Source organism: Rhopilema esculentum, chromosome 2, assembly GCF_057945365.1.
Source record: "Rhopilema esculentum isolate cy_ngs chromosome 2, ASM5794536v1, whole genome shotgun sequence".
Lineage (NCBI taxonomy): Eukaryota > Metazoa > Cnidaria > Scyphozoa > Rhizostomeae > Rhizostomatidae > Rhopilema > Rhopilema esculentum.
The window spans coordinates 635250-660817 of NC_142816.1; the positions used below are offsets into that span (position 1 = coordinate 635250).

The 25568-nt window shown below is 36.2% G+C and overlaps 3 protein-coding genes across 3 annotated transcripts; 2 read left to right on the forward strand and 1 right to left on the reverse strand.

The window, feature by feature from the left end:
* Positions 1–1096: 1096 nt before the first annotated feature.
* Positions 1097–24672, forward strand: LOC135695365 (branched-chain-amino-acid aminotransferase, cytosolic). Its single transcript, XM_065214436.2, has 13 exons — positions 1097–1296; positions 1421–1486; positions 4813–5013; positions 5480–5590; positions 18207–18326; positions 18864–19027; positions 19436–19517; positions 20273–20327; positions 21485–21570; positions 22598–22666; positions 22869–22940; positions 23593–23667; positions 24353–24672. Exons 1-13 carry the CDS (start codon positions 1153–1155, stop codon positions 24392–24394), a joined length of 1287 nt encoding a protein of 428 aa, XP_065070508.1. The 5' UTR covers positions 1097–1152; the 3' UTR covers positions 24395–24672.
* Positions 6978–8648, forward strand: LOC135687738 (uncharacterized). The gene has a single exon (XM_089110537.1). It carries the CDS (start codon positions 6978–6980, stop codon positions 8646–8648), a length of 1671 nt encoding a protein of 556 aa, XP_088966663.1.
* LOC135687597 (uncharacterized) lies at positions 9877–11864 on the reverse strand. The gene has a single exon (XM_089110530.1). The coding sequence runs from the start codon at positions 11743–11745 to the stop codon at positions 9880–9882; it is 1866 nt and encodes a 621-aa protein (XP_088966656.1). The 5' UTR covers positions 11746–11864; the 3' UTR covers positions 9877–9879.
* Positions 24673–25568: the final 896 nt, after the last annotated feature.

The following is a 25568-nucleotide window of genomic DNA, read 5'->3' on the forward strand; positions in this document are numbered from 1 at the left end:
TTGGCATCTGTCGAGATATGTTTCACTGGATCTGTGATTATCTTGATGAAAAGAAGCAATATGCAGAAGTGAATAGGAAGTTCTCATCTGTAGATGGAATTGACTTTGGAGTTCCACAAGGATCTCTACTTTGCCCGCGTCTATTCTTGATTTTTGTCAATGATCTCCCAGATGCCGTATCGGCATAAGACCTCTTTATGTATGCTGATGACACCACCATTTATTGAGTTTCCAAAACGATCGAGGATGTAATTGTGAATTTAAATGTTGCAGCAAATGAGCTACGTGCATGGTGTACAAAGAACCATCTTACTGTACACACAGGAAAAACAGAAGCTATGATCTTATCGAATGCCAATTTAGTAGGGCCACTACAGTCTGTTATGTTTGGGAAAGATATAATAAAATATGTTACAGAGAGCATTTCCCTGGGCGCCAAAATGGATAACAAACTAAACTGGAAAAATAATCTTACGAAAGTTATAAATAGTCTTAATACAAATTTGCAGAGATGAGAAGACGAAAGTACTTACCTATAAAGATTTAAGAGGCCACATATTTCAAATCTTAGGTTAGTTCTATGACATACTGTATTTCTGTTTGGGGCGTAATCTACATAGCAGAGCTACAAGACTTATACACAAGATCAAAGATAGAACCCTTAAAAACGAAGAGATAATGAAAAAAAACAATTGGCAGCCAATAAGTTATATTTATAAGAAAAGGCTGTTAACTTACATGCACACAATCTATCTTGGAATCAATTGCAATTTGACATAAAGCAAATTAAAAAAGACACTGGCAGTAAGGGGATGCCTTAGATATAGTGGATGTCTTCTGTGGAAAGCAATTGACAGCAGTTTAAAAGGGAACACACAAGAATTCAAGAGCAACATCAAATTTCATATAGATTTTATGAAAATTGTTTCTTTTCAATCTGAAACTTGTATTTTAAAACGTAGGCTTGAGGACTTTTATTACTGAAAGTTTTTAACATCCTGTGTATTTCTAAGGTAAACTTTTCATTTATTAGTGGTATTTTCGCAGGTCCACACATCAGCATAAGCTGCCCTTTTGTACAGTAACGAGGCTGCTCACTGAAAGTTATTCAACGTGTATCTGAGGTTGGTCAATTTCTGCTTGTAAAAAATAATGGCGACTCTTCTACAGCGACATCGTGTGTTGCTTCGCGCCAGTCATCTTTCACCCGCTATTTCTGCCTATTTTAACCGATTCTCCAGCCTTGTAATACGTAAAGATGGAGATCATAGTCACACGTCACAACCGCTACGGAAGGTAGGTAGCACCAAATTTTTGGGGAGGAGATACTTTTATATGGTGTTAAAATATCATATTAGTCTGTTTTTATTTATTCAAACCTTATCCGCACTCATTAACATAATTTTTAATTTTTTTTTAGTTTGGTTGTGGAATACAGTGTTTCTCGAGTCATACACAGGGAGCTATGGCATTAAGTGAAATAAAGGTAATACCAATTACTGCATTTAATCAGTTGAGCCCATCCTAAGATGAGCCCTGGACACAAAACAACTTGCCGGATTTTTCTAAAACTCAAACTCAAAATATTTTTTTCAACATAAAATAGATTAATTACAATATACCGTTTAACATAATTATACTAAATATAAAATATCCAAGTTAATATGGCTAAATAACAATGAATGGTCAATCGCAATATTTTATAGAGAGCAATGAGAATTAAACAATTTGAGGCTGATGGACACATGGAAAGAACTTTGGTCTAGCTATCGAGCCATGTATCCAAATTGACGTGTTTATAATGACGATTTTAAGTTTGAATAATACGAGGGTCACTCCAAAATTATTGAGATATTCAGTAACCGCTTGAGATACCAGTTTGAAATTTTTTTGGTGGCTTCTACCATCTATTTCACCCATGTTTTGTAATTTTTGTTAATTTCAAGCGCGAGAAAAAAATAGAAAAGGGTTTTGAATTTCAACACCATAGATGTTCTTATTTGTTAAAAATGAAGCTTGAAAGACGTGATTTTCGCGCAATGATTTATTATGATTTTAAAAGGGGGCTGAAACAAGAAGAATGCCTAGCTCAGCTTCTGCAGACATTTGGAGATAATGCACCTTCAAGGGCAACAGTTTTTCGATGGTTTGCCGAATTTAAGAGAAGGAGGGAGAGCCTTAAAGATGAGACCCACCCAGGGAGGCCCCCAACTGCTGTTGTGCCAGAAACAGTTGCCGCTGTGGAGAAGATGCTAAGGCAAGATGGTCGGATGACTTATTCTATGTTGCAGGATAGCGTAAAGATTGGATCACGGCATTGCACACAATTTTGCATGAAAACTTGCAAGTTCGGAAAGTGGCTGCCCACTGGGTGCCACATTGCTTGTCAGATGAGCAAAAAGAGCAGCAAGTCAATTGGTGCCAGTTTATGCTGCAAAAATTTAATGAAGGGAAGTCGAAACGGGTTTATGACATTGTGACAGGCGATGAAAGTTGGGTTTACCAATTTGACCCGGAGACAAAGCGCCAATCCTCAATTTGGATCTTTCCAGGTGAAAACCCGCCGCAAAAATTTCGGCGATCCAGAAGCATCGGCAAAAGGATGGTTGCATCATTTTTCTCAAAGATGGGTCATGTCGCAACCATTCAAGTTGAAGACTGTCGTACAGTGAACGCGGATTGGTATGTTAACCACTGTATACCACAGGTTCTAGAAGTTTGGCAAAATAAACGTCCAAGGACCGGCTTAAGAGGTCTACTTTGGCACCATGACAACGCTTCCGCTCACATAGCTGCTTTGACCATCGACTTTCTGTCTGAAAATTCAGTTCAGTTGATGACCCACCCGCCTTATTCACCTGATTTGGCACCTTGTGACTTCTTTCTCTTTCCAGCGGTGAAAGAAAAAATTCGCGGAACCAAGTTTGATAGCGCTGATGATGCAGTTAGTGCCTTCAACAAGGCTGTTTCTGACCTGGCCGCGGAACAATGGGCCCATTGTTTTGATATGTGGTTTTATCGTATGAGACTTTGTGTGGAAGCCAGTGGAGAGTATTTTGAGAAACTGTGAAAATTTGAACACGATGCCTCTTGCGGTTTTTGAATATCTCAATAATTTTGGAGTGACCCTCGTAACAGTAAGATATAACAAGAATAAAATAAAGTAGAACGAAATAAAAATAAGACTATGTGTAATATTGTAATAACAGCTAAGTGCAATTATAAAAAAATCATAAAGTAATCAAGCCTACAGATGTCTTCTACTTGTTAGAAGAAGGAAATACACAAAAGTCATGGAGTGCAGTTGTCCTATTGATATGCAGATATGGAAACAGTGCTAAAAATGGCGGCTCACATAAGCCAAAGGCCTAAGCTGACAGGTTTTTAAAACTGAAGTTCAGCGTTAAGGGTACGCAACAAAATTTTTTTGCGTAATTCCAATGGCTTTTGAATCAAAATAAATTTGAAAGATTACCTTACTGTTTTGCGGGTGAAAATTCTGGGAAAACATTGGACTGGTGCTTCAGAAAATTTCTGGAAAATATAAAAAGTTGCCTCAAAGTACAGACAAAACTTAATAAGCATAAGATAATTTAATTAAACTTAAAACTTAATACAAGCACCTTTGTTCTGACTTTCAGTATATTTTGGCCGAAATATCAGCCTTTGGTTATCAAAAGTGATATCAGGTGAACAATCTCTGTCATTTAGTGATCAAAATAGTCTTCTTGCTAAATAACATAGACGCTTTGGGTGTAGATGATTCTTTTCATTAATTTCAAAAGGATAATTTAAACGTTATACGTTTTGCTTTAATTTTTTGATTGTCATGTGCTTAGATAATGAGTAAATCAGAATTTAAGATAAACAAGTCATAAACATCAAATATAGAGCAACTCACCTTGTGTCAGTATTGAAAATTTAAATTTAAAGTGCACTGCTAGTGTCACTTTCTCAGTTATATTTTTTTCACGAAAAAGAAGCTTTAAGCAGTTTGCTTCAAATTTCAACATTTTTCGTTCATGTTTCTTCAAGAAAGTGACACTTCGTGGTCATCTTTCATGAACACTCAGAGAATCTTTACAGAATTGTTTTGAAGCAATGCTTCAAAGTTTTGCTGAATCCATCCCCTTGAAACAGCAAACCAATCATTAAATTTTCTTTAAACCGAAAATCGAAGGAATGGCGAATGCATATTCCCGCCATAAGCTATAATTTTGAAGGCCCTTCGCCTCATAATTCTGATTTGAAATTGGTTGGCTTAGGCCCATGGTTATTGTGAGCCTCCATTTTGACCTACCGTTTTCATACTTTTGCAACCCCAGCGTATTGAATATCACCTCTTACTTTGATACATTAGACTGCAAATGCTGATTTGAAACTTGGAAAAACCATAAAATGTCTATTTCCTTGATGCCTTTGAAAAAGGAACTACTTCTTTATGCTATTTAGAAGTAGAGAGAGCGAAGAGGAAGTTCTAAACTCTTTTGGATCATTTATTTTTTCTGAAATTTTATGGTAATAGTGAGAAATGTTAAGTTTGTATGCAATTTATGTTTACCAAAACATCAACCTGCTTGGAAACTTTAGCAATTTAATTGGCATAAAAACAATACTCTGCAAAGTATTAGGATATGTCTTGGCAGTATAATTAAAGTTTTTTACAGCTAGTATTTGCAAGTGTTTAATCTTTTCTGTTAAAAGATCCTCTGAAGTAAACAAATATCTAATTTCCAAATTTGGTTGATTTGTGATATTATTTTGTGTTGTAGCTTCCTTTTGTGATTAACTAAAACTCTGCTCATTCTACAGCATGCAGATTTACAAATTGTCAACACAACAGCACCAAAAATGAAACCAGATGATGATGCATTAGTGTTTGGTCAAAGCATTTCTGATCACATGTTGATTTTAGAATGGGATATTGATGAAGGCTGGAAAAAACCAGTGATCAAGCCTCATGAAAATCTACTGCTGGATCCATCTGCATCTGTCTTTCATTATGGATCTGAGGTACATATAACTAATGTTTGTTGAGTTCATTTACCTAAAACAAATGAAGCAAAGCAAAATAAGAAATATATATCTCAAAATTTTGTTGCATAGATTGTATTTGGTTTTCTGCCTTTTGGTTTATCATGTGTATCAACAATTCATTAGTTATCAATGAATAATAATCGGTAATATGCATTTAGTACTTCCAGATATTTGTTAGAGCCTCTGGAAAAAAGGATGAGAAAACCAATATATGATACTTGATATGTACCAGACCAATTTTTTTCTGAAAGGCAAACTTTGTTAAAGCTTTTCATGAAGATTTGATGTGTCCTTTTCTCTTTCAAATGAAATCCACTGTATCTCTTCATATTTATATAAAGCATTATTAAGTTTCCATGATTTTACTTTCTGATTTGCATGTCAGTGCTGTAGCTTTTAAAAGTCAAAGACCTCATAAACTGTTATGAAAAATTCTTTGCAGATTTATGAAGGTTTGAAAGCATACAGGGGAGCAGATCGCAAAATTCGTCTTTTTAGACCCATGGAAAATTTGAAGAGGTTTTGGAACTCAGCAAGAAGAATGGCTTTGCCTGTGAGTTCTCTCAATTTGTAAAACTTATTATTTGCTCTATTCATAGAGGCATCATATACTCCATTCCACCTGTCTATATCAGTTAAAGATTCGTTTTTTTTGAGTATAAGTGCCAAATAATGCTAAGAGAGATATTGTAGGAAGAACATATTTTATTTTCCAGTTGCATCTGGGTTCAGAAACTTTGCAGCTTGATCATAGTTAAACACTACCCATTATTAATAATTCAATAAAGATGATGAAAATACATTCATTTATTGATCTTATTAGACTTTTTACAGGGTAAATCACCATGTTGTCATCTTGCTTTTTTCCTGACTCTCTTTCGTAATACTACTCATTGCCAGATTCAAAGAATCCGGCAGATAGCCTACCCTGCCTTCTTTCCTTCTTACACATGAATTATGATCACACATTTTACTAAAAGATTTGTATAATAATAATCATGATAATTTTGTTTATTTACAGATGGCTAAAGAAATAGTCATGTAGATAATTGCTAACTTTACCCACCTAAAATATTTTAAAATTGATTATCTTTAACTTTATATTATATAACTGTATATTTAAATGTTAATTCTATATTAAATTTACCCTATCTTGATTTAATTGTAAAAACTAATTTAGATTATATTTTTAATATCCCATTTGGGTTATGTTTGGGCCTACATCTTTAACTCTATTGCATTAAAAATATGACAAAGATTAACACAACCAGTATCCAAATAAAAATCAAATAAAATACAGTATTCAATCAAGCTACTTTTCTAGTTTTTTAACAACAAATATTGATAGTGACATTTATTTTAGTTCTTATAACCCTAGGCAAGAGACATACCTAACAGTAGCAATAAGTTTTCAAACGATTTTCTATCAAAGTTGCAACCATACTGGTTACATGTAGGTTATGCCAAATATCTTTGGCATACAACTGGGTACTTAAGCCAAATTTTTATATTTTCTCCAACAAAATTTTGGCGTAATTGCTTTTGCTTAGCCTGAATGTGCTATTTTTAACTAGGAAAGTTACTGACGTGGCGTAACCTTTAAAAAGTTATCCAAAGCTTTCTATGCATGCAATTTATGTTTAAGCGCATTCACGTTTAACTCTTAGTGTGTATGATGTAGACATTTATCTTTTGATACTGAACATAGACAGGGAATTCCATGTAAGTGACTGAATTTTTGTCTAACCTTCAAATGTTTTTACTGATTCCTATTAAATAGACCATTTTCACAATTCCTATTGAAAGCGAGGTCAGCGATCGAAAGCGAAGCTATGGTTGTTTGAGTCATACGAGGGTGAAGACTTTCCATAGCGATCACAAGTTCGGTTCACGTTTCTTTCAAACTTACGCGGTTTTATACCTTTAGGAAGAATACTATTATGGATAGCGAAGTCTCTAGTAGTGGAGTCGTAAAGAAATCGTCATTAGGAAAGCAATGTGCGGCTTTTGGGTGCTATAATTTTTCGTACAGACCTGACGGCACGCCGACCGGCCTACATTTTTTTAAGTTCCCGCAAAGAAATCCAGAGAAACGATTATGGTGCAATTTGATTAAACGAGTGGATGGTCTAGACGGTTTTAAAGTAACAAAGAGTACTCGTTTATGTCAAGAGCATTTTAAAGATTCAGACATCAAACGAAACCCTATGAGATGGAAGTTAAATCCTGGTGCAGCCCCATCCTTGAAATTATATACACCTCCTGTATCACGCGAAAGAAGCCAAGCCGTTCGTAAGAAGCCAAGAGATCGCAGTTCTACCGATGTTTTGGGGAAACCATCTTCTTCTATGTCTTCTATGTCTTCAACTTCCGTATTGCTACCTACTTGTTCTTCAAATTCTTCATTGCTTGCTGTTGATGAAGAAATGACAGAAAGCCTTGCTGCTCTGTCAATTAGGACAGTGGCAACGCAAACAGACTTTTCATTTGTCAAGTCACCTACATTTCTTGAAAGCTGTCTCCTGCCCAGTGAAGGGGATCATGACTATTCACCAGGCATCCCAAAAGATCAACATTTGTTAAATTTTATAGAGCTGAAGGAGAAGGTTGAGAAACTTTCAACACAGATTTCTGATTTAAATGAAGAGCTGGCTGCTACTCAAAAGAAGCTTTTCTCTATTAAGAAAATTCAAGATGATGACTCAGCAGTAAGATTTTACACAGGCTTTGCAAATTACTCTTCTCTTTGTGCTGTATTTGAATATTTTGAACCAAAGCTTCAAAAACTTTCATACTGGCATGGACACAAAGCATCAAGCAAGCCTTCTGAAGAATCTTTTAAGTCCTCAAAGCGTGGACGTAAAAGGAAGTTGTCACATTTTGAAGAATTTATTTTTGTTTTGATACGTCTCAAAGTTGGTTTGTTTCTGGTTGATCTTGCAGACAGATTTGGTATTTCTGTAGGACATGCTTCAAAAATCTTCACAACTTGGATTAACTTTCTTTATCATGAACTGCCCATCCTCTTTCCATTTCCTTCTAAAGATCTTGTTAAAATGAACATGCCTGAACAGTTCAAGAGGTATCCATCTACAAGGATCATAATTGATTGTACTGAGATCTTCATTGAAGTCCCTTCTTCACTTGTTGCTCAGTCACAAACGTGGTCTGAGTATAAACACCACAATACTTGGAAAGCCCTTATTGGGATAGCCCCCAATGGTGCAGTTACCTTTATATCTAAGCTGTGGTCTGGACGAGTTTCAGACAAAGAAATAACCTTGAAATCAGGACTTTTATCCCTTTTGGATCCTGGTGACAATGTTATGGCTGATCGTGGCTTTGATATTGCAGAAATTTTACCCCCTGGTGTTACTCTGAACATTCCCCCTTTCAAAGGGACACGTGACCAGTTGACTCCAGAGGAAGTTGAGGAGACTGCACATATTGCTTCAGTCCGAATCCATGTTGAAAGAGCAATTGGACGAGTAAAAACTTATCATATTCTTGATGGTGTTATGCCTTTAACTTTATCCTCTATCTCTGACCAAATTTTTACAGTTTGCTGTTACTTAACTAACTTTTCACCAGTTTTGGTTAGGAATAGTTAATACAAAGGACCATATATGTATGCACTAAGGGGGAGAGACTACGTAATTCTCTATAGGAAGGCAGCACCGATTGATGGTCATGTGCTTGCGTTTTTCTGATTGGCCTATTTTGATACACACCTGGGTATATAATTTCCATTGTGTTATTTTGGACCCTTATTCTGACGTTTTATACTCTGAGGAGTGTCCAATGAAAGCTTTAAGTAGTATGTTTTGAAATGTTTGCAGTGGGCTATTTTTTAAATGTATATTGTAAGAGGCAAGCCTATTTGTCTGACACTGGGGTATTTTCTAAAATAAAATACTTACAGGGGGAGGGGGCCTAGGCTGTCAAAATGATTTACACTAAATACATTTACAATATAAAGCAAATACAATTCCAAGAAAAGAACATTTAGCTTCCATTTGCAAATCATTTGAAAGTAAATGCGTGCAAATCATGTGAAGTATTCAGCATTTCCTAGCTAGCTTCTATGAGTATTTACTCCACTGTTTATTGCAGTTGGGGGTGACAAGTTACACTATTTACTTGTAGTTTTTAGTTCATACCATTAACACCGCACATAACATATCACAATCTTCACTTGATATCTTCATTCAAAATAGAATTTTTGCATATATTTCCTTAATATAATCATCATTTTGATCATGGTTAACAGGATACTTGAGAGCAACAGTTTAAACTTGTTCTATAAGTTCAGTTAGCACAACAATGTCTATTTCTGTAATTCTAGCACTTTAAAACAAACAGGAACAGGATTTATCATCATCAATGGACATGTGTATTTAGAGTTACAAATATTAGAATCATCCTGTTTTATACACCAAATCATGTATAGTTCTTGTCTTAATGGCACCAAGCTTTTTATGACAAACTGCTAAACCATGATTTCCATGGGAATAAGTTGTATAATTCTTTAGAGTTCTGCTTGTATTTTGTATTTGTTGCTACCTAGCTTCCGAAGGTAGTTTTTAGAACACTGAGAAGCTATGCTTATCAAGCAGTGTCCTGGTCCTTCCTTCCGTTGTGACCACACCTTGTGATTCCTACGCCTGGATTTACAAAAGCTGGTGACTCTCCCCACTATGGGTGAAAGTTTGGTCATGCCAGGGACTCGAAACCATGGACCCATGGATCTGTAGTCAGTACCTCTAACAGCTGAGCCAGCCTCACACCTGTAACTGTCAGTGTCTGAAATTATATCTTGTTTATCTGTACAAACAAACAAGTTTATGCCTCTTTTGTTATATTCTTCTTTTTCTTTGAAAAATTCTCCCAGCCACCCTGTAAATAAAGTTTTTCCCCTCTTTGAACACGCCTGGTGTGGTACTCTGGCAAAACAGCTCTGCAGTAAAAAAATTTCAACTGTGGCAGAATAGATGTTTGCATGAAATTTTCATCGTATTTTATGGTTTCAATGAATAATGGGTGGTCATCACCAAACCAAACAACTAGATCTATCCTTTTCAAACCACTGCAAAACATTTGGCCTTGGATTTGAAAAAAGTATTTACTGTTCCTTTTGAGCGTCACAACTTCATTCTTTTTCATTAGAAAAAATCTCTTATCCAACAATGCTTTAGAAAGAGGAGAATTAAATTTTGAAAATGGGGCTTTGATTTCAATCCCCCAAACGTTTCCATTGCATTTTACAATTCCGTCAAGAGATGCACCAAGATAGGAATGAGTTTTTGATATAATAAGGCCAGGCTCTTCGATTGAAATGTTACAGCCATCTTCCTTTGACAGTTGTTGTGAATACAAAGAGCGAATATGTGATTCAAAAATCTTTCCATGTTGAGTACTGGCAGAGGAAAAAGAAGAGTAGTACATGGAATGAAGCTTTCTTGATGGTTCAACAGAGTTCACTGCAGCAGTATAGAAATTTGATGCAGTTATGCGGTACATTCTATGGAATTTCCATGCTTCATTTGATGCTTGGCCACGAGTTGATTCTTCTATCTCCTTGATTTCTTTTTCACCAAGGTTACTCTTTATGCTGCAAAAATATTCCATCATCTCTTTGAAACCAGGACAAGATATATCATAAAAATTATTGAATGGAACTGAGTCCTCAATAATACACAAATTAACATCAGAATTATCAAATGGGGAATTCAAAGATGATACAATTTCAGTTGAAATTGAAGAGGGTGACTCTGGCAGCTTGTAGAAAGAAAAGAAAGTACTGTTTGGCAAACAACTTGCAAGCTTTGACTTCAATTTTTCAAGTCCTTCCTCATTCAGTTTTCGGTCTTCAGGTGCTCGTGGGTCATAGCATTTTGGTTTCCTTGGATTAACATTATCTTTTCCAAATTTAAACTTCTGAATAACAATTTCATCAATAGATTGAGGCAAAATAGATTTCATTGAAGCAGGAACATTCCAGGAAGATAACTTGGAAGTACAGGAAACAGGCTTTGGGCAGTCTTGATACCCTTTTCTGTTAAAATCTTCCAGGGCAAAAAGAACACCACCGACATGATTACAGTTACCAAAACCACCTAAACCAATTCCAGCTGGACATGTACATGCTGCACTGCAAACATCGCCGGTTGAATTTGAAAGAACAACAAGAACTGTATACAAAGTATTCTTCATGGCAGCTTTCATGCGGACATCAAAGAATGTAAAATTATTATCTTTGGCAACAGAAAACTTCTTGATATATCCTTCATAAAAGAACTGAAATGACTTGAGCTTTTTGTAACCAGTGCTCTTTAATGCAATATGCTTAAACTTCAATGTTCTGATAACAAGATAATCATACAGCTGAACGAAGGTGAAAACGGGAGTATTACGAAGGTCTGGAATCCAAGGTAAATGGCCACAACGCGATTCAAAGAGGGCATGGTATGTGAAACTTTCACCATCTACGATTGAAGAAGACGCTGCTGAGCTTGGGGTACCCTTTTCTTGTCGTTCCAAACGGGAATAGATCGCAAAGACCCGAAGGATCAAATCGGCCTTCACGCCAGATACTTTCCCTCTGTAACTCAAAAGAATATTCTTCAATTCTTTGACACTTAGCGATCCCAAGTCATCGAGACAGTTAACCGACTTTCCATGTGGTAAAAGCGATTGAAATTGATCCATTATTTTCCAGAATACGGGTCAGAATAACAGAAATATCGAAGAAACTTAACTTCGCGTGATCAAACAGACAGTCAACCAAAGCTTCAAACAACCTTCGCTTCGTTTTCGATACAAGACCTCGTTTTCAAAATGTATTGTGAAAAAGGTCTATTGACCCTGTAGATTACAAATCCAAGATGGGATACTTTCGATTTTGACCGGAAGTGCCTTAATTTGATGACGTCAGAAAACAAGAAATTTATCCATTCTACCTGCAATTTCTCGGTACCCTTACACCCATTTTCAAGAATATCTGCATCTTGTGATTCAGCACCACAAGGGCTATCGATTAATATATATTTCATTAATTTTTACTGACAAAGTTATTTTTAGAAATGACGTCATCATGACATTAAACGACGTTTTGCTTGGACTTCACTTATTTTTTGTTACCAACATGTGTTTTATGATACAGAAACGCATTCCTTCATGTAGAAGCGTTGTTGAAGCCTGTTTTTGTGCAACTAGGCCTATCCTTGTGAAAACTGTGTCAAGCTCGAGGTCACAGCAATGGAAATTACAGCAAATTATATTTGAATTTTTCTAAATCTACCATACTATAGGTAATAGAAGGACGACCTCCCTCTATTATCTATGACCATACCAATCCGTATGTACAAGAATTGTGGTTTAAGACGTCCAGTCAAACTCATCTCTTTCCAACTCGCTATCACTGCTCGAGGAGTCACCAAAAAATATATAATCCAAAACGACTTTGCTCTCTGTAAATATCTCAGTACCGAGTTCTTCTTCACTATTTGAATATTTCGTGGTACACTCACGGGTGCTTGTGCTTATTGCTGCTTTTGTTTCCTTGTTCGTCGCCGTTTCGTAGCAGGAGGAGCTGGTTGTCCTGTTTCTTCATTCTCAGATGATAATGATAAAATTGAAGACGCTGTATATGTTGATGGAATTTGTTCACCAAAAATATAATGGCTCTGTAAGGTACAAATGAATTTTTTTTAAATGTCGAATAGGAGTGGTCCATTAACACAGAGACGCGTTGATGCAAAAAAACAACAACTCACCCGTGAACTAAACAGGCTCTACCAGACCTTTTGCAACGTCAATAGTCCAACCGTTATCTTCGAGAGATAAGGATTGAATAGATTTTTCTGCAAATCTTAACCAATAATAAACTTGATAATGGACACGTCTAACCGCTTGATGAATTGAGTCGGGGTCTGGAGGCAATGACTGCGATAATTTCGTTTTCATGGCTTTATACAAGCGAACTCTTGTGTCCACATACGACTCACCCCTTCTCCCAGAATACATAACAGTTTGGACGAAAACCATGATATCCTTGATACTCTGCAAATCCAACTCTTTAGACTCTCCCAATGAACTTAAGAGATCTAGTGAATCTTGATTCTTCATTACTTTCTTTAGGAGCTTGACTTTCCCAACACCAGAAAAGAAGGAGGTTTTGTCACACCCTGAGATTGCGTGAATGTGGGGTGAATGCATTTTTGCGACTTTTTGCAACGTCGACATATTTCTCGTGATCTATTTTCATAAACCACTTTGAAGATGGCTTGACAATGGCATAAGCATGCACAAGTATTACTAGTACATATGTGCCCTTGGCAACTACCACTACAACTGTATCTTTTTCACATGCCTGTAAAACAAGTCTAGAGTCGGCTTCTTCATGGTTGCATTCAAAACTCTGAAGCACCATCACGAGTTATTTCCCATTGTTGTTCCTGCTCCGTGAAAACCAATCGCATTTTCAAATGTCGCCTACCCTCTTCACTTCGGAAAAATTTACTAGCTAATCGTACCAAGTCCTTTTTATTCTCGATATGGTTGAAAAAGCTTGACCATGAATTACCTTGGAGCATTTTTTGGTCGATCGCTTGTATGTGAGTACGCTGTGGTGTATTACCTCTTTTAAGCCTTGTCCCGTTTTTCGCACTTATACTTCGGTAGGTATCATTGATGAATTCAATCGACAAGGGGCTGGCAGCTGCAAATGGCGTAACAAAGTTTAGTAATGAAATAAGCCATTCACGGTAGGTCTCCTTTGCCTTAACAGAACGTACTGCCGCCATACCATCAATAAACCATCGTGCATTTTTTGAACATTCATTTGTCACTGACTTTGATTCCTCCACCATAAAGTTTCTGAAAACATTTTAGGGGCCTGGCGGAGTTCCCCTTCCGGTGTTGCAATGCTAAGTGGAACAGCAGTTAGCGGGTACTTGAAGGCGATGTGAAGATCCACTGAATTGCTCAGCATTGTCCCAAACGGTTGTCTATCTTAATTTAATACGGTCATTACTTTAGGAACTTTCTTTTCCTTCTTTAACCCTGTTTGTAGCATAACTTTCTTTATCGGCTGAAAGAAATCTACAGTTCCTTTTACAAGTCTTTCATCTATAAACTGCAAATACTTATCATTTCCCAATAAAGGTGCATTTAGCAAACCTGCAATAACTTTTTTGTCAATTTCAGAGCCAGTCGTTAGATGCTTGGCTGGACCATCTGCTAATGGATCGATTTAATAGCTTGTCGGTTTATCTTTGAGAGCGTTAACATGAGCAACATGCATCTTCTTTCCAGATGGTGTTTGTTCCTTGTGAACTGAAGAAGTAGATATATTGATCTTTCCTCTTAATGCTAACTGTAATTTGGCATGTAATTCCGTCGTTTTAATCCAAGTGTTGGTGTTGCTTGGACTAGTGCTAAATCCAGCTCTAAAAGGACCAGCGTTTCTTCCTGAATAACACCATGCTTTGCTTCACTCCGTTCTATCATGGTTCGAAAAGATGTTCTGCAGTTCGTATGAGCTTTGCCAAAAGCGGTATCACAGTCCTTTATCTTTTCATGAACTTTCGCAAAGCAATATTTTTGATCGTCAAAGGTGATGTTTATCATAGACCATCTTTGGGCCTTTTCCTTCAAAGCCGCCCAACCTGCACTCTTAAATTCAGTCACTTTTCCTCCTTTAATCAATTATCCACAAAGCAAACATTTTCTTTCTTCTTCATCGTGCAAAGGAAGAGAAGACCTACTTGAGGCCATGTTTCTTGCAAAAACTGTTCTGCTTTAGTCAGTCACAGTTTACAAGCACGTGTATTGCTTTTTAAACTGACAACAGAAAAATTCCTGTGTTGAATGTTCTCTGACATTTCAGAGGATTGGAAATTTTTCCATTTCCGAAAAAAGCAGTCAATTAACGCAAAATATGTGTTTTTCATTTGCGTAACAATGAAATTGTGTTAGCTGTTATAGAAAAGTCTTTCGAAGACTAAATACACAGTATTTTTATGAGAAACATAGGCGTACAGTAGAAACGTCTGAGTACTGAAAGTTACTTAATTGTCATGAATATTGAGTACTGAGTTCCTCACAGACAATTTATTATAAAAAATGTTTGACTTCCTTTTCTATATGACTGAGCTTCACACAGTCTCTTAAACATACAATATACCCCAGTCCCACAACAAGTCTCTTCTTGAAGAACAAGATAAACTATTGTTTCAGTAATTAATAGAACGAGAGGGTAAGGGGTAAATTGCCCCCAATTTAGTAAACTAAGAATTGCCCTGCAAAGGAATACATTTCTGTATCATAAAACACATTTTGGTAACAAAAAATAAGTGGAGTCCAAGCAAAACATCGTTTTATGTAATGATGACGTCATTTCTAAAAATAACTTTGTCAGTAAAAATTAATAAAATATATATCAATCGATAGCCCTTGTGGTGCTGGATCAAAATATGCAAATATTCTTGAAAATGGGTGTAAGGGAACCGATAAATTGCAGGTAGAATGGATAAATTTCTTATTTTCTGACGTCATCAAATTAAGGCACTTCCGGTCAAAATCGAAAGTGATCCATCTTGGATATGTAATCTACAGGGTCGATTTAATAGAAATCAGTAATAACATTTGAGGTTAGGCAAAAGGGGGTTGATCTGTCAGACAAAAAACAAAATTGAGACAGAATCCAACAACAGGGAATATCAAAATCAAGATATGACTAAGCAGTTGAAATTTGATACACTCAAGCTATTCTATAGGGCGTGGTCACAAAAGTTTTCTGCTCCAAAAAAATGTCTCATGGCCCTAACTAGTGACACTTACAAATGGCACTCTTATTTAAAACATGTTTGCAACAGAAGACGTCTTCAGGTTTTTTTAAGGACTTGTTTCCCGTGGGTAGATCCCTGGACCCATACTGTTAGGTTCATAAGAGCCGCTAAACCTCCCCACCCTGGCAACACCACTTATGCCTGTGTACCGTTTTAATTTGAAAATGATACAATAAACGACACGTCGTAACCTGCATAACCTCTTCGTCAGGAGCTAGCGTAGAGGCTACACACAGACTAGGCACATCCCTGTCGGACAAATATAATATACAACGTATTTTCCTGAGGGTTGCTTAGCGTGGCGTGAAGTGCCTATCGAATTTAGGAAAGCCTGCGGTAGGAATCGGACGCCAAGATTTCATGCCTTTGGCGTGCAAAATGCGAACTTTCCAGCATGAAGTTCTAACGTGTGTTCTTGCCAGGAGTACAGTTGCACAGTTATCTTCATTTTCAGAGACAACACAATTCATGAAATACTGCTCATTTTTTAGAAATATATTAATGTTTCTCTAATATGTTTGGTTCTTTGTTAATGACTTACTTGCTGCCCTGGTAATGGTTTTCTTTATAAACATTGGTATTTTATTCATGTAATAATCAAAATGTGCCTTAACAGTAACTGGAAAAGGTGATACCCGATGATGTTAGTTATCTTTAATTGTTAAAGAAGTAGTACAGTAGACTCCGGTTTTGCTCACACCAAATGTTCCTTGAAAAGCTGTGACAGTAAGTGGAAATTGACTGTAAGCTGGACTAATTTGAATAGTTTTGCATATTTAGGTCTAAATTTTATGTGACTATGAACGGTAGTGCCTTGAAGCAGTGTGACTTTAAGATGAATCAACTGCATTGAAGAGGTATGAAAAAACCTATACTGACTTTTTTCAAATCATTTTTCGGTAGATGAAATAAAGCCTTAGCAACAATTAACATATTCGTTTTGGATCTGCATGTTTATATTTGTAGTTATTCACCCTCCTGTAAGGATTAAATTGTCAACTCAAAGGAAACTACCATCATTTGGGCAAACTGTTAGAGAAATTAATAAATTAATGTGCCTAACAGTCAATTAGAATCTTAGCACGTGGAGTAGCTAAGACTCTCAGCAGTCTAAATGATATTTTTATGAAGGACCATTTTTCCCTTTCTACAACTTTCGTGTAGAAAGTCCCCTTCTGACACCAAAAGTCAGAACCACAATTTATGGAATCAGATAACTCAGTTTCTAAGAGTTGAAAATCTGGAACTCACTTCCAGATGAAATCAAACATCCGGAAATTCAAAAGAATTAATAAATCTGATCAAAACTTTGTTCCATGAAAATAAATGTGCTTCTTTTTGCCATAAATGAGCTACCTCATGCAATCCTTGAAATTGCTTCATGTTTGTCTGTTTTTTGATCATTTTTGTAACAAATAACATTAAATAAATCACAGACATATACATACATACATATACAATTGCCACCAAGTCTCAGTGCTGTTTACTCTGTGCAGCACACAAAGAGGTTTTATACGTATTTGAGGACTACAACCGATATCAACCCTTTAAAGCATGAATACATAAGTTTTGGTTGTTTTTCTAAAGAAATGCTTTTTTTATTTGTCTTCTAATTCAAAGGGAAATCTTTTTCTCCTATTTAAAATACATTCGGATCTATTTTTAGGTTATTTTGATGTTATTTTTATGTTATTGCCATTCGTTACTTGAACATAGTTTTAGTGGTATGTACTAGTGGAAATTTATGCATTATGTTGGGTAATGATTTTGTTTTTTACACTCGGCGAAAGAAAAAACGTTTTTCTTACATTCAGTTGTCAAAGCTTCAAACAGTAGGTAATTTGGAACTATTTCCTGAACCCCCTTTGCATTTTCCGGTTTTTTAGAATACCTGTAAGTCATTTAAGCAATAAAAGCAAACAGCATCACCCCCCCCCCCCCCCCTGTTTAAGCAAGCATCCCCACAGCCTTGGTAATTTGAGTGAATATGAATCAATATGCTTTACAAGCACGCTTTTTTCCAATTTTTTTCTCCAACTGGAAAGTGAAAAAGAACCCTTTTCGTATAGGATAGGTTAGGCAAACTGTTAGAGAAATTAATAAATTAATGTGCCTAACAGAAGATTACCCCTGTACTTCACAGGTAAAAAGGTCTTCTATTTGAGCCTGCTTACCCCGTTTGTAGCGTTGTTCGCTCATTCTTCCTTTCGTTATTTAATTCTTTTGTTTCATGGCTTGTAGACATAGTGTAACTGGCCCTTTTTATAGATAAATCACAAATTTTTTAAAATTTTCTCAACTCGTGCCTTTTCATTTCAGACATTTGATAAAGAAGAATTGTATAAATGCCTAGTGGAACTCGTACGATTGGACCAAGACTGGGTACCATATTCACAGTCTTGCTCGCTCTACATACGGCCCACGTTAATTGGAACAGAGGTACCAAATACGCTTGTTGCTGAATGAGCAAGTGTTGGCTTGTTTTGCTGTGACAATTATTTGCTTGTTATGACAATTATTTGATGAATAGATGAAGTGCAGTAAGACACCATATCTTGTTATAATGTTGGTATTTAGCTTGGGAACAAACGACACTTGACATAAACCTACTGAAAATATCAATGTAATATAGCTGTAAAATGATGCGTTTTGCCGCCCTATTGTTTTCTTTGTCTTTTTTTAGTTTTTCTGAATTATACGACTTAATAATACTTAATACTTAATAATAATAATGCGACAAAGACACCTGCTTTTATGACAAATCAGATATCGCAATATTGTAACAAAGTCGACGATAGGCTGCTTTCAGTCAGTCTCATTTCCAGCCACTCAGATAAGCTTCCGAAAACCAGTACACTTTGATAAAAGAATTTATGCTATCTAAGCAATTTTTGCGAATGATTGCTTCATAACCTTATTCTATTTTATTCATTATATTAATTCTTCACCTTCTAACTCTTTTATTGTTATTATTAGCCCAGCCTTGGCGTCAAAACTCCGTCGTCCGCCATGCTGTTTGTCATCACCTGCCCTGTTGGTCCGTACTTTAAGTCTGGAACATTCAACCCTGTCTCTTTGTTGGCTGATGAGAAATATATAAGGTCTTGGCCTGGTGGTGTTGGTGAAGTAAAAGCCGGTGGGTGAGTAGGATCTTTACTCATATTGCAATGCATAACATATAACGCATGTTTCGGAGCATTAATCGCACTTCACAGCTCTTTGCATCAACTGGATTATTCTCAGTGGTTCATAAGTTTGAGTCTTTTCAAATTGTTTCTTCGGCGTGAAGGATTATTTTGTTCTGTCCGTGCCAATAACGATTATCTGCTCTAGAGAGATTACCTGCTCTAGAAAGATTACCTGCTCTAGAGAGATTACCTGCTCTAGAGAGATTACCTGCTCTAAAGAGATTACCTGCTCTAGACAGATTATCTAAAGAAATTATCTAAAAAGATTATCTAAAGAGATTATCTAAAATGATTATCTAAAGAGATTATCTAAAGAGGCCTGTGTGATGGATGTGACGTTACTTTCGTTCTTTTTTATAGAAACTATGGTGCTACTGTTTATATACAAGGACAAGCCGAAAAACAAGGCTGCAATCAAGTTTTGTGGCTATTTAATGACCAGGTTAGGAGCAAATTGAAACTGACGTTTGTTCGCGGCCTCAAGTTTTATTTAGTTTGTTTATAAAATCGAATGTATCCTGTAAAACTGCCAATTACTGAATGCTTTTCTCTAGCTTATAAAGGTAGCCCTAAACCAAAGCAATACGTTCTTTAGTTTGCATTTAAAATGACTGTCTTGTGTCACGACCGTAAAATTACTATGATATGCAGTTGCATAAAATAGCCCTCGATAAGAATTCTGTATATGCAGATAAAAGTTCTCTATCGACTTTATCCCTTCTGTGCTCATGCGGTTACCAAGATTTCAATACATGGGTGTGGCGAAAAAGCGTCTTTTGGGGGTGTTTGACTGTCTCTAATTGTGATTGTAGGCCATCTCGGTGCCGCGGTAGCCGCGTCGTTAAGGCGCTTGACTCGGTGCTCCGGGCTCGATTCCGGCTCGCGGACGGACCTCAGTTCACTCAGCTGAAAATAAATACCTTGTTGAAACATACTAGGAAGATAAAAGCGGCGTTGAAAGGAATTGACCATCATCCCATACAATGCCGTTGCCCAGGACAATGTGCCCCTAACGATGAATTCCCCAGCGCTCGTTATCGAGTACGGGACTAACTTTAACCTCTATCTTTAGGTCATCTCATGTGATTACATTTCTTCCCTCTTATTGTTTCTTTTTTGCTAGTCTTTTTATCTGTTTTTTCCTGTATGCATTTAAAAGCCCCTTATCTGTGTTTTCTGAATCAATTATTTTTTCAGGTAACTGAAGTTGGGACTATGAATCTTTTTATGTACTGGATCAATGATTCTGGGGGTAAGTGTCAACTCGACGCACTGCAATGATATTTTCTGAACGATTGCGACAAGATTGCATATGTAATGACGTTATCAGTTGCATTTTCTGTCAACAAACTATATGACGTCATCATTTGTGTGTGATGACGTCATGTATTTTCCTGTCAAATCTAAAATTCGTGTTTATATTTTCTTTATAACCTAGTAACGTCACTTGATTTTATGTAGCGACCTTTTATTGCATCCTCTCAGATTGTGACATTTTTTACCATAGTGGGGCAAACACAGTTTTGCTGCCCTGTCCGTGCAACCTTTTTGAATGCGCCTCTTCTTTCTGTGCAACGTTGATCTTCCTTCCTTGCTTGCCGTCAAACTCTTGTTAGAACAAAAAGACATTCTTGAAAATCAAAGAAAGATTCTATGTGGCTAGATTTGTCTACATCGCACCTTAAAGTAGATCTTAGGATATTATGGATTTTGCTAATCTTGTAGATTCTTGGCTCCTTCTAAAAACTTGAAGCCGCTCTTTATACTTACGCCTTTAATTAAAGAGATCTAATGATTTTCCTAGCGCTTAATAATCAGAGGCAGTCAAGTGACAATTTACTGTTGAAAGATCGTGATTCTCTTGATCTATCAAAACATATTTTGCCTGGTGCTTTCCTGATGCTTAGTGTTGAACGAGTTATTGTTCATTTTAACCAATTTCCAAAGGTGCGTTTGTTTGCATAGATTCTACTCGAAAAATACTTCAACTTTTCCAAGATTAGAATATAAAGCTCTAACAAAACGATGACAGCAAATAAATTCTCCTTCCTCTAGAATATAAAAAACTGTTATTGTTCTCGCAGTCCTTTTCAACCTCCCCGTCCTAGCTTCTTTTCCAACTCCCTCTCACTTTCTTTCACCCTATCTCTGCCGGGGGTTCTGCCTAAATTACATGAAAATACTAATAACAGAATAAGGAAGCTCTAACATTAACATCATCTGTTTTTGTCATTGCCTACGATGTGCCGATTCTTTTCAAACACGAGAGTTAATCTCTTATAAATGTAGGGAATTCGAGGTGAAATTCGCAGCCCCGCGGGAGTGTAGAATATTAGGGATGAGGTGATATACAGCCTAAATGATAATTGAGTTTTGTTCAAAAAGTACCCAATTTTCCTGCTTTTTTAGTTGAGGAACTCATTACTCCTCCATTGGATGGCCTTACACTTGCTGGTATAACACGCAAGTCCATTTTAGAATTAGCAAGAAGTTGGGTATGTATTTCTCGAAATGTATATAGATACACATGTAGATTGAAATGCAAATTTTTTCTGCATATATCCCAATTGATCATTTTATATAGAACCTTATTTTTGTTTGAGAAAATATTGCGAATAGCACTAAGGCTTGGCGTCCATTATAAGGTACCCACGACGATACCCACGACGATACCCACACTTTGTTATATTCATCAACTTGATCTCCCTCACTTACTTGCTACACACCCTTAATAGCGCCATCAATTTTACAATCTCTTTTTGATGGATACGTTTTATCCATGTCTTTGAAGGGATTCTTGTTTAAAAATATTTGAATGGTATGAAAATATTTTACCAGCTAATTATTGTTTTTGCTAAAAAGGCCTTTAAATTATTAGCTAGTTTTTCATTGGTTTTCTTAGACTGCTTACTTTGTATTCACTTTGATCTGACTTCTTTGATTGATGAAGGTCTGTTTTCAAAAAATTTCCCCGCCCACATGATACTGCATTCAAAAAACCTTTTTATTCTGCAAATTAGAAGATTATGCAGAAAGGCAGAAAAATAGCCTACTTGACTCCGTTTATCTTTTTATTTTATCGACTAGTGGCTAACAAGTGCGTCATACATAAAAAGTTAACTTTGGCACAAAAATTCATAAACATGACTTAGTTTTGGAAGAAATCGTTAGTTCCCCTTTTCTTTTTAATAAAGGCTTTCCAAGTTATATATTAACTAGAGACTGTTGTTGGACAGAATGATTTTGTGTTTTCTCTCTAGGACTCTCCAACTAGCTGAGAGGTTTGCGGTCGTTGATTGAACAAAACAAGGACAATAAAATACATCTTTCTCTATCCGACATTTCTTTTGATCTGCATCTTGACATAGAATGGCCCTTACTTTGAGTCACTATCTGATGTTTCTACACTCAGAAGGATAAACAAAACGATGCTGTATTCACTTGAAGACAATGCTAAAACGATTTTCTTTAGTAAAGCCTTCTTATTTGCTTTCATATATTTTCGGTTCTCCTTAATACCAGGGTGAATTCAAGGTGTCTGAGAGAATGTTTACCATGAAGGATCTATCGATAGCCGCCAAAGAAGGAAGGGTAAGCTAAAATATTTCTTTGTTTTCTTAGTAAAATTTATAGTTGCTCAGAAGTTTCTATAAAATTTTTGTGTCATCCTTGCTCTGGTAAAAGATGAAATGAAGGCAAGCAACAAATTTGGTGAGATTTTTCGATTTTATAATCAGTCATTGTAAAAATCGTTGATCTGAGATCTTGAAGTACATCGAACAATCTTTTCTAGATTAAAGAAATATTTGGTTCAGGAACGGCATGTATGGTTTGTCCAGTAGATAGGATTCTCTACAAAGGAGAAGTAAGTGTATTTTTGTTGAACTGGGTTTCTTTGTGAATATTTGTGCACATGTTTGCTTGCTTCTCTTTTCTTCATCAGATCTAGATTCCCAAGATTTAAGTCTCGATTGCCTTTTTGATGGGCATTATCATATCAAGATAAAGATCTTGATTGTCTATGGTTGTCAAGACTTGGATTTGGTCTGCATAGTTGAACTATTCATTGTCAGCATTTAAATTATGATCATTTTGATCTAAGATTGGATATAGTTCTGGATTGTCTGGATCTAAGTCTGGATTTTCTGCATCTTGGTCTGGATTGTCCAGTTACACTCTTTATTCCTGGGATCACCGTTGTCGGTATCAGATCACATCTATCTGGCTCAACTTAAAAACATAGCTTTTTGGATTCAGATCATGACCTTGTTTTGATAATGATTGCAATTTCTCACGATTGTCTTGTTCTGTAACATGGTTGTCTATTGGGCTCTTTTCTGTCAGTTTTTTATTCCTTGTAATTTCCCAAGTCTTTCAAAAATCGATTTCTTAAAACGAACAGCCAGCACGCGAAATTTCTAAATCGTGTAGAAAGTTTCTGCTTATTTGAAAATATGGCCTTGTTTGTGACAAGCTTACCTATTAAAGAAAGTTTAATTTACCTATCTAACCTACAGCAATTGCATATTCCAACAATGGAGAATGGCCCGGATCTAACAAAACGCTTCTACCAAGAGTTAAATGATATTCAGGTTAGTAAGTTATTGTTCTGTGTTCATAATTATTATTATTGTATGATTTTTGTAAGATGGGGTATTAAAGGGGTCAGAGCAGTGGATCGGCCTTGTAGCTTCAATGATGCTCCGATCCCTGTGTAGAATATGAAAGGGGTCAGAGCAGCGAATCGTCTTTGTAACTTCTACAATGCTGCGATCCCTGTATGATGTTGCTATCGCACCTTAACGTGCTACTCTCCATATGACTATTTGCAGCACTTTATTTGATTGTTCATGATGTCCCATTCCTTAATGTCATCCAATTTTGGTTTTTCTTGTATTCGCTTGCACAAGGTTTTGATTTCTTGGGCTTGACAAATTTTGTTTCTTCATGGTACCTGTTTTATAAGGATGCAATTTAATATACCAAGCTACGATTATACAAAATGTATTTCAATTGCTAGGGGTAGAGGCTTCTCACACCGCAACCTTTAATAACACTGAAAGTGTTAGGTAAAGTCCTTGTCTGGTCAATAAATGATAAGGTCCTTGTCTATACCAATTTCTATTTTATTTACCTAACAGTACACCCCTAAAGTCATTTTGTGGCTGTTGTTAGTTGTACTACCATAGAGTATTAAATCGCATAGATTAAACTGTTTTGCGAGCTTTTTACTTTTTATCTTTGTTTCTACAGCTAATCCTTTTTTTTGTTTTCTAGTACGGTCGTCAAGAACACGAATGGACTGAGATTATATCTTAAAATTGAAAAGCCGTCATGCAATAGAAATGTTTCAACGCTTCTCTAAGTCTATGTAAAGAGAATGATGGCAAAAGCTGCGCAAATTTGAAAATTTTGCAATTCATTCACGGACTGTAACGCCCTCTCGGATACAGAACTGAAAACATAAACACCTTTTTCAATGAACAAGTGCATCAAAAAAGAAATGTGGTAAAATGAAAAAAAGCATCATGTAAAATACGACTTTTATCGAAAAAAAATAGATATTTTTTAAATCTGTTTTAAAAATCGAAAAGAATCGAAAAAAATATGTCAATTTTAAACCTTCTCCTTTTTTCTCAATTACTATTCCTATTCCACTTCTGGGAAGGACAGAATCCAAGTTGTAGAAGACGACTGGGAAAAGTTTACGAAAAAAGTATTCAATAGATGGGCGATACCTGCTATTTGAACACGATGATTTGTGCTTTTCCAATAAATCATATTCACACGATGTCGTGTAATTAAAAGTATCGAGTTTTTCCCCACTGATAATTTTTTTCCAATACCACTTTTTAAATTTCCTAGGCCACTAGTAGTGACCAATAGGACTCTGAATTAGGCACTGGCTTTTGGGGTTACCTGGTCGTTGCGGTAAAACAGTTGCATGTTTTTGCAACATTCTCAGGTTTATAATCTAATTTCAAAAGATTGAAAATACTTTCTGATGTCATGATTGTGATGCAATACCAAAAATGCGTTTATCTTATGAACACCAGATAAAAACGCGTTCCAGAAACCATCTCCCGATTTTTGATGATAGCTCCAGACTAAAAGAGAATGAACCATACTTATAGTTTTCTACTATTCGAATGAAAACGGTCTTCTGATTGGTCCATTTTCCACGAATCCGTATTCCTTTGAGGTTATGTAACTCAATTTAACGGTACCCAAATTTGTGTTGCTGCGATAGTGGCGTGTTCTTGAAGTGGCACACAGCAGAGTGGCGTGTACTTGACGACTTGACGAAGTGAAATCTACATCAGAATCCGTTGTGCCGATCCACAAAGCCAAGGATTTTCCATCATCATTCATGCAGATTTCATCCATTGCACAAAGTCTTCTGATAGCATAAACTAAATCTAATGCAAGCTTGTGATTTGAACTTTTGACAGCAAAATAAAAAAATCGTCGGTTAGAATATTCAAAATGATGT

Excerpts from the sequence above, each read along its gene's own strand:
- LOC135687738 (XM_089110537.1), top strand. The coding sequence starts at position 6,978 with ATGGATAGCGAAGTCTCTAGTAGTGGAGTCGTAAAGAAATCGTCATTA.
- LOC135687597 (XM_089110530.1), bottom strand. The coding sequence starts at position 11,745 with ATGGATCAATTTCAATCGCTTTTACCACATGGAAAGTCGGTTAACTGT.
- LOC135695365 (XM_065214436.2), top strand. The coding sequence starts at position 1,153 with ATGGCGACTCTTCTACAGCGACATCGTGTGTTGCTTCGCGCCAGTCAT. Across the intron at positions 18,327-18,863 it reads CCACGTTAATTGGAACAGAG|CCCAGCCTTGGCGTCAAAAC; the intron begins GTACCAAATACG and ends TGTTATTATTAG. Across the intron at positions 19,028-19,435 it reads GGTGAAGTAAAAGCCGGTGG|AAACTATGGTGCTACTGTTT; the intron begins GTGAGTAGGATC and ends TCTTTTTTATAG.